This window comes from Eurypyga helias, unplaced genomic scaffold (genome assembly GCF_000690775.1).
Source record: "Eurypyga helias isolate BGI_N326 unplaced genomic scaffold, ASM69077v1 scaffold19167, whole genome shotgun sequence".
Classification (NCBI taxonomy): Eukaryota; Metazoa; Chordata; class Aves; order Eurypygiformes; family Eurypygidae; genus Eurypyga; species Eurypyga helias.
Genome location: NW_010262529.1, coordinates 1 through 15,373, shown reverse-complemented (window position 1 = coordinate 15,373; position 15,373 = coordinate 1). Strand labels below are relative to the sequence as shown.

The window sequence follows — 15,373 nt, the reverse complement described above, 5'->3', positions numbered from 1 at the left end:
GGGGGCGGGGGGGCAGCGCTGGCTGCAGGTGGGAGCTATGCTGTGGGGAAGACACGCAGGACATCACTATCTCATTGTGCTCTGCCCACTCCTTCTTCAGCACTGGGGAGGGACCAGACCTTCCTCTTGCCTGTCCTGTACCTGCTAATGATGAAGGAGGAGGGGGATGGAGTGCCTGTGTCCTGCTCAAACCTCCTTCCAGGTTCTCATGAAGGGCAGCAAAGGAAGAACTTGGAGGGCAAAATGTGTCTGTTGATAAAGAGACTGTGGATTTAAATGTGAGCTCAAACTGGTTAGGAGATTAGATTATGGGTTAGATTATCTTCCTCTTGCAATTATGTTTTGTTTTGCTGTAATTCAAGTTCCCCAGAGCTACTTATTAAATCAGAAAATATCCAGCAAAGAATGCAAAAAGTGAAAAATTCATCCAGTGGGGTAGGTGTAAACTAGATACATAGATCAGATCAGCCTCTGGCAGTCTGCTGAGACAAGGCTTCACAGTTTATCTTTTGGGGTGGTCCTCTAAAGGACTTCAATATGGTAAGCAGCAGCTCAAGCCTAGAGATGGTGTTGTTGCTTCAGCAGCGTGTTTTAAGGCGTGACTGCATGTGTACAAGAAATCTAGGAAGGTACAAAACAGAGACCAAGTGCAGCCAGTATTTTAGCAGTTAAAAGCAGAGGGAAATGTGGCTAATGTATATGCAGATTGAAGGGGGAGATAAGGAATAATAAGACATTGTGATTGAATGGGAGGGAATTAATTTAGAAGGAAGATAGTACAGGTAAGTACTAGGGGATGTTTGTACTTGTCTGGTAACCAAAGCTTAATGTGTATGCCTATGTATGTATACTGTTTCCAGATATTAACCCTATAATGCATGATTACAACTGATACATGTTAAAAATCAACACCTCCTTTAGCATAAAACAAAAACAGTGGTAACACTACCCACGACTATAGTAACAATATGGAATGCCTCAACTGTAGGAGACAAAATTCGTGAGCTGTATTACAGCATGAAGGCAAGAGTCTCATGTTTTCACTGTAGTGTAAATACATAAACCAACTCGACAGTAGCACTGCAGAGGGTGCTCCTGCCTCGCTGTTTTGTATTGCCCAAGGCCTGCGGTACTGAAGCCTTTTCCTGGCCACCTCTCCACATCCCTGCCCCCCAACCAGCCCAACGCCAGTTCTCCCTGTACCCAGCGAGCACGAGCTTCCACAGTCCTGGGTGGATTCTTGGCAGCAATCTGTCCTTTTCCTCTCTGGGCAATCATTTGGCTCTTTGTCTTCTACCACTCTTGGATATCTTTGCACCTTGATTTAGGGAAATGAAAAGCAAACGGTGGTGGTGGTGGTGAATAGAACAGCAACCAGGTGCCAGAGAACAGGAATAGCAATGTTCTGGACATGGGCAGCAGAAATGACAAGCCAGCTAGATTTCAGATTGTATCAGACTTGCAAAATATAGGGCAGGCATATTGTCAGAGACATCAGTTGTGCTGCACATAGTAAAGGAGTGCTGCTGCCCTTGGCCATCATGGTATCTCCAGAGTAACTGGGATGCTGGCTTGGTGCATCCCCTCCTTAGGAGCAGGACCCAGGGCATGGCCAGGCTGCAGGTGGGAAGAGCCCTGTGGGAATCACAGAATCATGGAATGGTTTGGGTTGTAAGGGACCTTAAAGATCACCCAGTTCCAACCCCTCTGCCATGCGCAGGGACACCTTCCACTAGATCAGGTTGCTCCCAGCCTCATCCAGCCTGGCCTTGGACACTTCCAGGGATGGGGCATCCACAGCTTCTCTGGGGAACCTGTAAATCCTCAGGGGCTTTGTCTGCAGAGCCTGGGTTCCCACCTGGTTTGGTGACAGGGCTCTGGGATGAGCGTGAAAGTAAGTTCCTGTCTACCTCTGGAGCCCAAAGTGGCAGGGACTAGCTGGAAGCCACTGGCACAGCTGCCACTAAGCCAGCGAGGCCTGTGATCCCAGTGGCTCATGTTAGCTTTCCCAGGGCAGGGACGTCACAGCAGCAAGGATAAGATGTGACAGCCATGGTCCTTTCTACGTTGACTTCTGCACTCCAGGGATAGGAACAGCTGCCATGACGTACCCAGACACCGGCAGGGCTGGCAGCTTTGTGCAGGAAGGTCCTTCCTGGACTCTGGATAGGAGGTGGATGGGCTGTTTCAGTCTACCGGCTCTGGAATGTGCATGTCACAGCTGCATAATGTGACACCTTGTCTGCACGATCACGCCTGCATATCTGAAAGAAATATGCTCAGCCTGGCAGCTGTGTGGGCAGCCCAGGCAGCCACTGCTCTCCTTTCCAGCCTAGAGCTGACTGAGCACTTGCAAATGATCTCCAAGCTGAAGCCATGCTTTTGGTTTTCTGAGTTACAACCTGGACTAAACGCCAGGAAAGGGGAAATTACTTCTTAGATGTGGTTTGGTTGTAAAGTTGAGATCTGTGGCCAGAGCCTGATATGTCAGAAAAAGGAGACTTTGTGCCGCCTTCAGTAACCCCAGGCACTCTGGCCTGCTGAAACCTGAAGTTCAGAAGCAGGAGGTGGTTCCCTGGGAAGTGAAAGGGAACACCACAGGTATGAGTGTAACCCAGACTGAACTGCTGCTGCAATGCAAGGGGCATACCTAGAACAGGAAGGCTGGAGTCTCTGGAGAGAGTCTCTGGACAGCCTGGCCACCACCACCACCACACCCAGCTCTTCTCCAGCCTTCCTGACCATGGGGCAGACAAAGGAGCTGGAAATAAAACTCTGAAGGCAAAACAACAGCAGGAGCTTGTTCACCTTCCAGAACAGGTACAACTGGGTATTTTTGCAGCTGGTCTTTCTTTGTCCCACCAGGTAGATGTCGCTCTCCCCCTCCTCTAGCACTTAGTTTGCTTGTAAATACCCCCATGATGGAAAGTCTTCCTTATTCCTTCTCTTTCTCTCTCCCTCTTCCCTTTTGCATAGGGCAGGACTCAATATAGTTCAGGACCCTGTATTTATGTGTGATGATTGGCTTACGAGAGCAACTAAACAGGATTTAACTGATCAGATTCAAAGCTGCTTATTCGCAGTAACAAGGATCCCTGCCCCCTTTGACAGGGGGACACTAGACAGTTCTGGTCTTCCAGATATTGGCTGTGAATAACACGCAACTACCCAGAATCCCCACTAGCCAAAGGGAGCACTGAGAAAAGAGCAGTCTGAGCTGCTGGGGGAGGAACAAACGGGTCTTGTATCTGCACTACTGGATGCGAATCATGCAGATGGACACACTGCAGCTATGAGCGCATCTCTGGGGGATTATAGGCACCCCATGTTCATCTCTAGATCACAGGGGAAGTGGAGTGGAACAGGAGAAAGGGGTCCCAGTGGCTATGACTACAGGATTACATGGACTCCTGGCATCAGCCACAAAGGGCCCAGAGACCTCAGCAGTGCAAACCACTGAGTGCCAGAAGAGCAGCCTGTAAGAACCAAAGTCATCCATCCTGACCTTGACCTCAAAAAGGTGTGCGGCTGAGGGCAGAGCTCCTCCTTCTTCCCTCAGCACAGCGAAGTGAAAACTAAACTAAACTGTGTGAGGAGGAGAGGGGTGTACTCCTTCCTCAGTGCTCTGGAACTGGTAGGAGGAGAGGGAAGGCTGGAGAAAGGCTACTTCTTGCCTGTGCCAGTGAACTGCACCTCTGCTGAGGGAAAGCAAGTGGTGCATCCTGCAGATGAGAACAGCAGGGACAGCGTGGGAAGTGGGAGAAGGCTCTGCTCATGGCATCTCCGCTGCAGCCCCTAGCCAAGCAGAGGGGAGCTGGGCACCACAGACCAGACCACCGAAGTGTGGAAGACGGTCTGACTCAGGAAGGATCCCGCAAACAAGGGGTCCCACAGAGGGAAGGGTAGGGAGATGGCTGCACTGACCAGATCACAGCACAGGTGGAACACAGAGCCCAGAAGAGGGAAGAAATCTGGTTCCCCACTGACACACATAGGCCTGTGCACCTTGCTGTGCTGCTGTCCCCAACAGTGGGGGGGCGGTCCTGCAGTGCAGGCTCAGCCCTTCAGATGGAGAAAGTCTGTGCAGAACTGTACAGCAAGCCACAGGGACAAATCAGACGCCTACATGTCCAGGGTCTGGGAGCTGCACCGGCAGCACGGGTGCACTTCACCACTGAGCAGAGCTGCTGCACCCCGGCGGCTGGGTGCAAATAAAGGGTGGGGAGAGCCATCAGACACCACAGAGGGCTGCCAGCACCAGGAGAAACAACAACGAACTCCAGTGTGTCCAGGCTCCCCAACACAGAGAATCTGCACCTAAACGTAAAACCTGCCTCCTGCCCTCACTCCTGAGTCACCAGTGACAGCTGCAGACACAGACATTTCTAGCCCAAATTTCCGTAGGCATTTCTAGTCAGACTGGTCCTACTGTCACAGCGCTGGTAGCTCAGCCAAGGCAGAAACAGCCAGCAGGCAGGGTGCACCCACAGGCGTGCTCAGCGTGAGCACTGCCAAGCTGCCCAGAACATGCTGGGGGCAGTTACCCAGGCATGTGCTCAGAAGCTTCCCCTGGCAGGCCCAAAGGGGCTTATGTTTCCCCACATCCCACCAGCTTCTCCTAGCAAGGACACATCCAGCCTCCAGGGAAAGGGTGAAGGCTGCAGCACTGCACAGCCTTCCCACCATAAAAGAGACCAAGGATCTGACATAGCAGTATGTGGCTGTGACCACAGGGATAGTCACATGAAAGTCCTTGCTTTGTCACCTTGGAGTAGGTGCCATTTGGCATACTTCTTAAAACACCCCTTGTCTGGCGCTAAGTACAAAACAGTGAGAGGGAGCTTCATCCCAACACCCCAATGCCAGACAATGCTGGCATTTTAAGTAGTCATAATGCTGGAGGAGGGGCATCTGTGTTTTACATCCTTACAGCCTGTTAATCTTGCACTCCCAAGTCACTGCATGGAATAGTAAAATGATGGGTTCCTGCTCTTTGCAGCCAGTGGTGCATACAGGAAGCACTTGAGGAATTCCCCCAGAAGGATACAGGATTTCAGATCTCAGAGCTCTGTCATTAGTTGGCTGCACCTACCCTACAAGACAAACCCACTTCTTGTGGTCCCAATCCCTGATTATTGTGTCCAGGGAGTGTTTTGAAGTCCCAACCGTGACCTTCCAAGCCCATCTAATCCTTTTTAGGAAGGCATTGCTGTTGGAGAACGCTGCTCTCGCAGGACTCACCCTGACTAAGAGCTGGGGCCTGGGATAATGTGCCTCCTGGGAGCAGGTACACCCAAAACTCACCTCCTCTGCAGTGTAGACAAGTGGGGTGAGACCCAAGAAAAAGCAGGAGGTACTGCACTACATACTTCCAGTCCTTCCCCAGCTGGTAATTAAATAAACTTAGAATAATGGGGCCCATTTATGGTATGTCTGTAAAATTATAATGCTCTGGCCTACAAACCCTGGAAATAAGCTACTGCAGTCAAACCAGACCAATCAAACAGCTGACATTTATTACCACTTTCATTCAAAGTGACAAAAAAATAATCAAATGAAGGTTGAGTTGAGGACTTAGTGTGTAAGCATTTAGTTATTCAGCAGAACAAGAGCATAACAAATCACTACAGAAATCTTTCAGAAATATAAAATGCATCCAATGCATCCATAACCTTTTTATTCTAAACTGCCAACAAGAACCTTGAAAGAACCAATCTTTAAAATAATTTTAATTTTGCCATTCTAGTTAACATGTATTATTTTACACTGGGAGTAATACAAATGGTGGAAATTCAGTATTTTGAGGAACATTCTTTCCAGAATGTGAAAGATACTTACTTCTTTCTAGACAAATATCATGTCTGGTTTCTTAATTCCTTGTGTTTGTATCTTTAGAGCCCATCTATACTTTGCATCCATTTTTAGGAATATACTGCTTCATCCAAACATCTACACAGTCCCGAACACGTGTTTTTGGTGACTTCAACCATTCCTGCCTCCCCCACGCCCAAAAATCAAAGAACTATTACATTAGAGCTGTCAAACTTATTTAAAGTGTTAGAAAACCTCAAAAGCCCTAATGGAATCCCTTTGTTTACAGTTAGCACAAAACATCACACTTGGACAACCCTGAAGGGGCCTCTTGCAAATGCACACTCCTGTCTTAAAGCACGAGGCTAAGAGACAAAATTTTAGTGGTATGTCCAACCCCTTCATGCTGTTCCTAATCAGACCCTTCCTCCTCTACTTGAAATCATCTAAATCTACTTAAAACTGATCACTACTTCAAAAGAGTTCTCCTGCTGTTCCCAAATCACTGGAGCAAACAGAACTTCGCAGATCATCAGCTCTGCCATTTGACAACTGAACCGCCAGAGCCTTGCCAATTCCTGCAGTGTTACCTACTGGCTGCTGCCTAAGAAGGGAAGATTTCAAAGTCAGTGCTGCGTAAACTTACTAGGCCATTTACCCAAAACCAGTAACAAAGATCACTAAACAAAGATGAGGTTAACTTATGAAAAAAATGCTTGGGAAAAGATTTGACAACCAAGGGCGATTTTAAAAACTCAGGTGTTGCAAAACCAAGTCATACAGTAACAGCCAAGTCTACAGAGTCCTGCAATCAGGTCCAGGACGTATCTACCTCCCGCAGGAGCTCTAGGGTCCTAAAAGAGAACTATTTATTGCTGTATGGGAATGAACTTCCACAGGGAAGAAACATGAATACCCCAAACTCTGAAAAGGGCAAGACATTTTTAGCACAAGAGGGAGAAAATTACAAGAATTTCCTCCACTCCACAAAGTGAGAGTGGCCTTTGCTGAAGTAGCACTTGTCACCTCGGCAACAACGCTTACCTATGAGTAACATTTTAATGTGATTTGGCAGATTCAACCTGACCCTATGCCAGCTGCAGTCACTGGCTGTGCAGAAGCCATGCAAAGCCCCAAGTACCAGGTTTAGTTGCTACAGGTGGGAAACAAGAAGGGAATTCCTCAAAGCACCTTCAAGCATTTGCTTTGCAGCTAACAGCAAATAACGGTCTGCGATTTCAGCATCAGCCACTTCAGCAGGGGAAGCTCCCTCCCTCCCACCTCCAGATGCAGTTTGATAGCTTTTTCTCCCTGCAGTGCGGGCTTAGGCAGCCCTGGTTTTACTGCTGCTCTGACCCAGCTGCATCTGAGAGTGAGCAGAGCTGCACAAAGCCTAGAAATCATTTGGTTTAAGTGTGAGGGGGTGGGTGAGGAAAGACTTGTTTAGCAAGAGAACCAAAGCGGCTGGGGAGCAGGGCTGCCTAAACTGGACCACTGTAATGAAGGGCCTGTCAAGAATACGAACTACAGATGATGATCCAAGCATTAGATTCCCTCAGAAGTTGCTCTCAAGGAGACAGATGTTACATACTACCTGTCCTGTCCTTGCAGCAGTGTCCATAAACCACTACTGCAGCCAGATCTCAGCACCTGTAACCCATCTATGGAAATCACGGTGTCAAAGCCACACGCATAGTACTTACAGCCTTTCCACGATATGGCATATGGGAAGGACTCAGGGGCACGTACTCCTGAAGGCAAGTAATTTTTTTGTTCGGAGATGGTACTGGAAATGAAAGACTTGTGTCACTTCACCTGACAAATGCAATTATCAAATTTTTGCATCTTACTATAGCATGGAGGAGAACAAGGACACCAGGGGATGATACTTGGCCACTTGGAGGCGGTGGTACTTAGAAGAGCTATATATACTCTTGTGTTGGGTTTCTGTGGTGGGGGTTTTGGTAGCAGGGGAAGAGCCATAGGGATGGCTCTTGTGAGAAGCTTCAATACAAAGCTGCCCCAGCTCCAAGTCAGACCCTCCTCTGGCCATGGCTGGGCTAGTCAGTGCCCATGACTGTGATAAGCCCATGCTGGAGCAGTCCGCTCCTGAAGGACCACACACCCACGGAAGGGACCCACACTGGAGCAGTTAGAGGAGAATACTGCAGCCTGTGGGAAGGACTCATGCCAGAGAAGTTGGTAGAAGACTGTCTTGTATGGGAGGGACCCCATGCAGCAGCAGTGGAAGAATGTGAGGAGTTCTCTCCCGCTGAGGAGTAAGGAGCAGCAGAGACATATGTGTGACGAGCCGACTGGGAAACACCCACTCCTGCCCCCTGTGCTGCTGCTGCCAGGGAAGGGGAGGCCCAGGGAGAATTTTAAGAACTCTCTTCTTTTGTTTCATCTTACCCTGATTTGACTGGCGATTAAATTTATATTTTCTTCCCCAAGTCAGGTCTGTTTTGCCCGTTACCATAATGATCCCTCCCTGTCCTTGCCTCAGGCCATGAACTTTTCCTTGTATTTTCTCCTCCCCATCCCTGGGAGGGTAGTGAATGAGTGGCTGCCTGGTGCCGGCTGGGCCTAAACCACAACTCTAAACACTAGATAGTTTTCCAAAAAGTGTAACAAGTGAAACCAGATGTCACTCTTGCTATGGAAGGAGACGTATATGATGGTTGAGCTCATATAGAACCACAGAGCTGTCAGGTGCAGGACTGTTGCTGCATATGGGCTGACACAAACCTTAAAACATGCTTTAGCAATGCTGGTGGTACCACCACATCTTGTATACAGCCTGCAATCATGATCCATTGTTGGATCAATGAAAGCACAGTTCTACCCAGTTTACAGTTGGCCATTAAGCTCCTCACTCCCCCAAAACCTAAACTGTGATTACATTTTGCAAAGGGCAAGAGGGGATGGATTTCTGTTAACACAGGGCCCTAATGCCAGCACATCTGCCAAGTCTAACTGCTAGCTAACCATTAGCTCAACAGAATCCCAGCAACTGTTTGAAAAAGCTCCAGAGGGAGGCACCTGGCCACATTTCCAAAGTCACCATCAAGACTCAGCATGTTTCTCCTCTGCACAATGGCCAGACATCCAGCAGGAACTGAACATAGACCATGGGCAGAAAGAGCACTTGGCCACACGCATACAAGAGCACGGAGTATCTGTGTTCCTAAGGGCTTCCTTCTCTGGTACATGCCAGACATATGAGAAAGCAGGTAACACTGAACCAGCACCCTAAGAACATTCACTTTTCATCAGTATCCCTCCTCCCGGGGAGCCACAAAGTCAGCCCATGTCCAGCCATCAAGGCTTCGTTGGGAGTCGTCTGCAATACTGCTCTACGCAAAACACTGCTGTAAGGAATCAAACTCGCGCTCGCTACCTGTTTATGTCAGAATTGGTCATGCCCCAAACAAAAGGAGAATCTGACTGCTCCAGCGACTCTGCAAAAGGAAACAGATGTTGTGGCTCAGAACTAAGAAACTCCAGCAACTAATCTCTCTGTCATATTTCTACATGTTCAAGAGGGAGTAAAAGTTCATCTAATGATGAATGTGTCTGCTTCACTGTCATTTAACTAGGAACATGAAAGTTATTGTGCTTCCATTGCCATCATTGCTTATAAGGTACAAAAGCTTATATGGGAAGGAGTAAACATTTGGAAGTGTATCTTCCATGACAGTTACGGCAGGCATGTTGAGCTGTCCTCTATACCATGAATAGCCTGCTGGGTATAGAGAGGTATGTTTTCAGGAATGAGCATAAGCAAGTTGTCCTACAAGTGAGACCTATGTGAACAGCATCTCTTGACTCACACTGTCCAAGCGGTGTTGAAGGATAGGACAGGAGAGAAGGCAGCAGTGTGGCAGGCAGAAGCTCCTCACCTGATTCCCAGTCTTCATCACATGGAGGTGCCTGCCATGTGCTTGTAGCATTCATCTGCTCTCTCTGGAAGCCGGAGGACTGATTCACTTCAGGAAGAGAGAAAACTCAGTGACTAGCAGTCAATCCTGCTTCAGAGACATTAAGTGCTTTGGATCAAGTTGTAAAACAGCTCTTGGCTTTAGAGGAAACCCTGCACAATGCAAACAGGCTACGTAAACCCAGGTGCCAGATACTGATCTGAAATCAAGCAACTCTGAATTCCCCTTTTCCAGTGAACAGGAAAAGACTGCCCCCTGGGACACTGTTCCAGGAATGCTGAGAGAAGAGGAAACCTGCTGACATGAATGCTGCAGGCATCACCGCTAGCCTCAGTGTGACGTAAGAGAGAAAACCATCTATCTCCTCTGTAGCATGGCAATAGTTGAAGAGCCACTGCAGGGGATGAAAGAGGCACTGCATAGCACAGGATGTCTTCCTAAATATTTTGGGCAGCCCCCTCACCTTGTCTCAATAGGCAGGAGACAGAAATCTTTAATTGTATGGCAGATGAAGCAAGTTCAGCAGCAGAGCAGCCAGGAAGAGGAACTGCCCCATCTCTTGGTGGGAGTGTAGCATTCAAGTTCCCTGGAGGACAACACTGCAGGGGTTTCCATAGCTTAGACACCTGTTTGGTAGAAATCAACTTCTCACGTGGCACCAATGGCCAAGCCTCAACAAAGGGAGATCAGCTCTACAAAAATAAAGGCCTGTCCTTCTAGTCATTAACGCATCGCAGCTCCTGCTGGAGGTACTTCAAATATGCAGTCTAAGAAACAACATTTTTATTCAACAAGCCTGGTAACAAAATATGTGCAACGCCTACCTATGATGCAACTGCATCTGCAATATTCTCATGAATCTACCCAATAAATCAAAGCAAATAAGACTCACGTTTCCAAAAGCTGCCATGCCACGTAAAACTCTAGACAATAATTTGATCCCTGTTTTTTGGTTATTCTATGAGCTATCCTTACAAACAGGAAAACTCAGTCCCCAGGGTGAACAAACTTCTCAGATCATGGGTGGTTCTCTTACCTGTATCTTGCTCAATGAAACCTTTGTCATTGCACTTCATTATATGATCGCTGAGGTCAGCTCGAGGAACTAGATGGCGAGCATTGAAGGGGCACGTGGCCAACTTCTTTGCAACTTCAGGGTAGCTCTAGACAAGGGAAAACCAAGAAGACCTGGGTGCACTTGGTGGGTAATGGGAGAAGATGGGACTCGATGTGTACTTCAAGGGGTTTTGATTCTGGCTGAAAATAGCCCATGAATTAAAATTGCATAATGGACATGAATTGCTGTATATAACCCCTGTTCTGAGTTTTGTGTTGTAGGAATTACTATAGCAGTAATCACCTGAACCTACAGACATCAAGCCTTGCCAGAAGTACAGCAGTGACCTGACCTGAGCTGGCTCTGGCGCCCAATGATCCCACGCAACACTCCACCTTTCCCGTCCTGAGTGACCCCACACCCGACAGAACCTGAAGTCATGAATTAAATGAACTCAATGCACATTTTAGGGGCATTTTGCAAAGGTGGTCCATAAACTAAGGGAGTGATCTCTGTATAGGATGGGATGGGAAGAGAGGAGCCAGTTAATGAGACAATTCATGGACTTCTTCAGCCTCTGATACTGCACCTGTGTTCCCAACTTTTTTGCTACAAAAAGCTGTGAGGGGACACAGTCCAGACAGCTGACCCAAACTGACCAAAGGTGTATTTTATTCCATGAAGCGTCATGCTCAGCATATCAGTTTGGGGTGGGCCAGTGGACTGTGTTGACTGGTTGGCTATCTCGGTCACTTTCTCACTCATAATGCTTGCTCTGACTCTGGTGTGATCTTGCTTGGGCTCTTGCTCTCACTCCTTGGGACCTGGCTGGGTATTGGTTGGCAGGTGGTGAGCAATTGCATATTTTGTTTTATTTTCCAATATTTTCATTACCTAGTATGATTAGTAGTGGTAGTATTATTTTCATTACATATTATAGTAGTAATATTGGTATTGTATTATTAGTATCACTATTTTATTCATTTATAGTCAATTATTATATCGTTCTTATCTCAACCCAGGAGTTTTCTTGTCTTTTCCTTTTATTCTTCTCCACTGGAGGAGAGGGGGAGGTGAGTGAACAGCTGTGTGGTGCTTAGTTGTTGCCTGGGATTAAACCACAACAATGTGCCGTATCTCAAGTTCACTTATCTCTTGCTAATCCATAGAAAAAAAACCCGAAGAATATTTGTAATGCTGCTTTAAAAAACAGACTAAAGAAGGAATGGTAATATATTGTTCAGACAATTAAATATGCAAGGGGAAACAAACATGACTGCTCTTTAAAACACAATTCACTGAGAAATTGAGCCATCCTTGAGTTTACTGAAATCAATCATACACTCAGCTAAACTCCCTACAATTTTCTGCAATACAGGTAATATGGCTCCATGGTTTAAAGCTCAGATGAAAATATTTTAAAAACAATATGGGAGAGATCTAAAAAACCGAAACCATTCAGATATTTTTAAAATAAGCAGGACCAAAGGCAGAGAAATTCCTTAAGCCTTTCAGAACAGCTAGGGAGTTGGTAGCATTCCACCTGCAGACTTTGGTGCTGCAGGATTAACATTCGAGTAAAACCTTCTTAACACGGATTCTAGTAGCAATGCTCAGTTGTCACTATGGTAAATTAGTCCATACCCTGCACACGATACAGCCTTTATTGGGAAAGGCACAATGTGACCACTGTCCCAGTGCCTGCCTGGTTCTGGCTGATGCAGCTCTGCTGGTCAGGGATCAGACTTGCACCTGAGGTAGATGCAGAGGCAGAAATGCCCTGCACAGGTGCTGCTGGAGTGACTGCAGTACAGGCTGCAGGCACATCCAAGGCAGCTCTCATTACCAGGTCTATACAGCCAAGATTGCTGTGTCCTCATGTGTCCATCATTTGCTTCAACTAGCTTGAGAAAGCTATTCTGGTCACATAGCAGCAACTTCTGAGTGCTAACACAGCTCAAGCTGAGAGGATTCAACTTGCTCTGCTTGCCATATCCCCATTTGTGTGCCAGGGTTGCATTTTGCACAAAGCAATGAGAAACTGAGGCAGGTGGAAGCATTTGATTACATTTTACGCCTAGGGTATGCAAAGGGAATTCAATGAACTACCAAATAAGAAAGACAATCTCTGCCCAGATGCTTGCCACTGCAAATAATCACATCATGGCATCTTCAGATGGATCAGATAATAATACCTGAGCCCTTCTTCTTCCAATTACTTACAGACACCAGCTGCATCTGATTGTCTGACTAGTGATCACTGTCTTATCAGCCTAACTAGTTAAGCTTGCCAAAACTGTCTGGTCATCAGTTATGCAGGACAAAGTCAAAACCAACATGGCTAAAAGTTTACTTGCCAACATTGTTCACACAGCTCACATGCACATTCTTGCCAAAATTTGCATGGAATCAAGAAGGAAATTTCGTCTCTCTTGAATGCTGGAAAGAGGGAGGTACTTAAAATTTAGTTCTGATCATCCCTTTTACCTGTTTCTTAATATTTTTTAAGGCATTAGTTCCACCAAAATTAATTGTTTCTAAGTATCGATACCAGGACGCACACCCTACAACCGCATCTTAACTAGAAGGCATAGTAGTGCTATACTATTTTAAAAACATACTGCCAAACTTGAAGAGGAACAGTTGGTTTTCAAAAGGTCTTAGAAAACACCCCAAGTTCAATCAGATGTTACCACTTGACAGGTTTAAAGAAAACAATTAAACCATGAGGGCAACAGAGAAGAGAGGAAGGAATGTTTCCTATTAAATTATTTGTATTCAAATTCTGGATAAAAGATGGAGATGGGAAAAAACCCTCTTCCATATGTGCTGAGACCAGGATGTGCAATTTCTACCAGATGCAAATTAGTTATTAGCAGAACAAACAAAACCCCCTGCTACACAGCTGCATTTCCAGCACTTAAAGATCGAATTGCAACATCCCAACACTTCTGCTCTGACTAGCCAGAAGGGGTACACATAACTCAGTTCTCCAGCCTGAAGTGGAAAAAAGTATCTGACCTCCATGTGAGCTGCTGGAAGAGACCAGAATTTCCTCCCTGACCTAATAATGAAGAATCTCTATCTCCATTCAAAAGAGCCACACTGGCCTTGAGTGAATTAATGTGTGCTTGAAACTATTACTAAACAAATAATAAAGTTATATGAAAAAAAAGCCTAAACAAGGCAGGAATTTACTGATAACAAAAGCAAGAACATGTGTCATATTTACACATAGAAAATTACTCCTACTCAGTGCCCTGTTTGGCAGACCAGCTTACCTTCCTACACTTTACAAGGTGATAGGGAAACCGACAGGCTCTGATTTGATGGTGCTTATTATACGGACACTGTACTAATCTCTCCGGATCCAAAACATCTAGTAGAACCAAAGAACAGAGAAAAAAAAAAAGCTAGTTAGAAAGACAAGATCTAGCATCACTAACATAGCGAAGTGGGAAAAAACCCAACCATAACACCAAACACATCAGGGCTGTGATCTTAGGAAGACTTCTGGTTTTGGCTGTGATAGAATTAATTTTCTTCACTGTACCTAGTAGGAGGCTCTGTTTTGGATTTGTGCTTAAAACAGTGTTGATAACACTGATGTTTTAGTTGTTGCCAATCAATTTTTACATTAAGCCAAGGACTCTTTCAGTTTTTGATACTGCCTGTGTGTTCCCAGCTTCTTCGCTACAAGCTGTGAGGGGACACAGCCTGGACAGCTGACCAAACTGACCAAAGGGACAGTTCATTCCATAAAGCATCATGCTCAGTATATAAGCTGAGAGGAGTTGGACGGAGCGTGGGAATCGCTGTTCAGACACAGGCTGTTGATCACCAGGTGGTGAGCAATTGTTGCGCTATGCATCACTTGTTTTTGTATATTCCTTTATCAGTAATGTCATTATTCCTCTCCCTTTGCTTTTCTATTAAACTGTTTTTATCTCAGGGCATGATTTTTTTCCCCCAATTCTCTCTCCATCCCACCTTGGGGACAGAATGGGATGGGGGTGGGGGGAGGGGCAAGTGAGCAGCTTCATGTTCTTGGTTACCAACTGAGGCTAAACCACAACAGGGAGTTAAATCAGTTGTTCTTAGTTTGAAACCATTCATTAAGGCAGGCATCTGTTTTGCATAACCAAACAAATTCACTTTGAAGTTCACAACTGGGATGCTGGGATGTTAATCAAAACAGACAGAAAATAGTCAGTAGCACTGCACATAATTAGTCTTTAAGTTACCATATGAGGTAGGTAACCATACCTACTTACAGCGAATGAGGACAGCATTCCAGCTTTTCCAGCTATCTTAGATGAGAATCAGTGGAATGACAACACACCCACCAAGGCCTCTCAGAAGCACTGTCAGTCTGAACAAAATCTTTTTAGATCAACAGCTACTTTTGGTAGAGTAAGAATACCAGACAATTTAGCTTGTTTACCATGTGTGGGTGTGACTTTTAAGTGAAATTTTTCTGAAGTCATGCAATTATTTAGGAGCTGAGGAGTTACTAAACTGGCTAAAACACACTGACTTTGAAACAGCATGAGAGTGTGCATAC

General features: G+C 46.1%; 1 protein-coding gene across 1 annotated transcript; it reads right to left on the bottom strand.

The window, feature by feature from the left end:
* Positions 1-7,514: 7,514 nt before the first annotated feature.
* Positions 7,515-14,188, bottom strand: GTSF1 (gametocyte specific factor 1; the record flags this gene model as incomplete). The annotated part of the gene is made up of 5 exons (XM_010155770.1): positions 7,515-7,597; positions 9,212-9,272; positions 9,714-9,800; positions 10,789-10,915; positions 14,091-14,188. Coding segments are annotated over 5 exons (456 nt in total), but the record flags the coding sequence as incomplete, so codon positions are not given.
* Between the last annotated feature and the right edge of the window lie 1,185 nt (positions 14,189-15,373).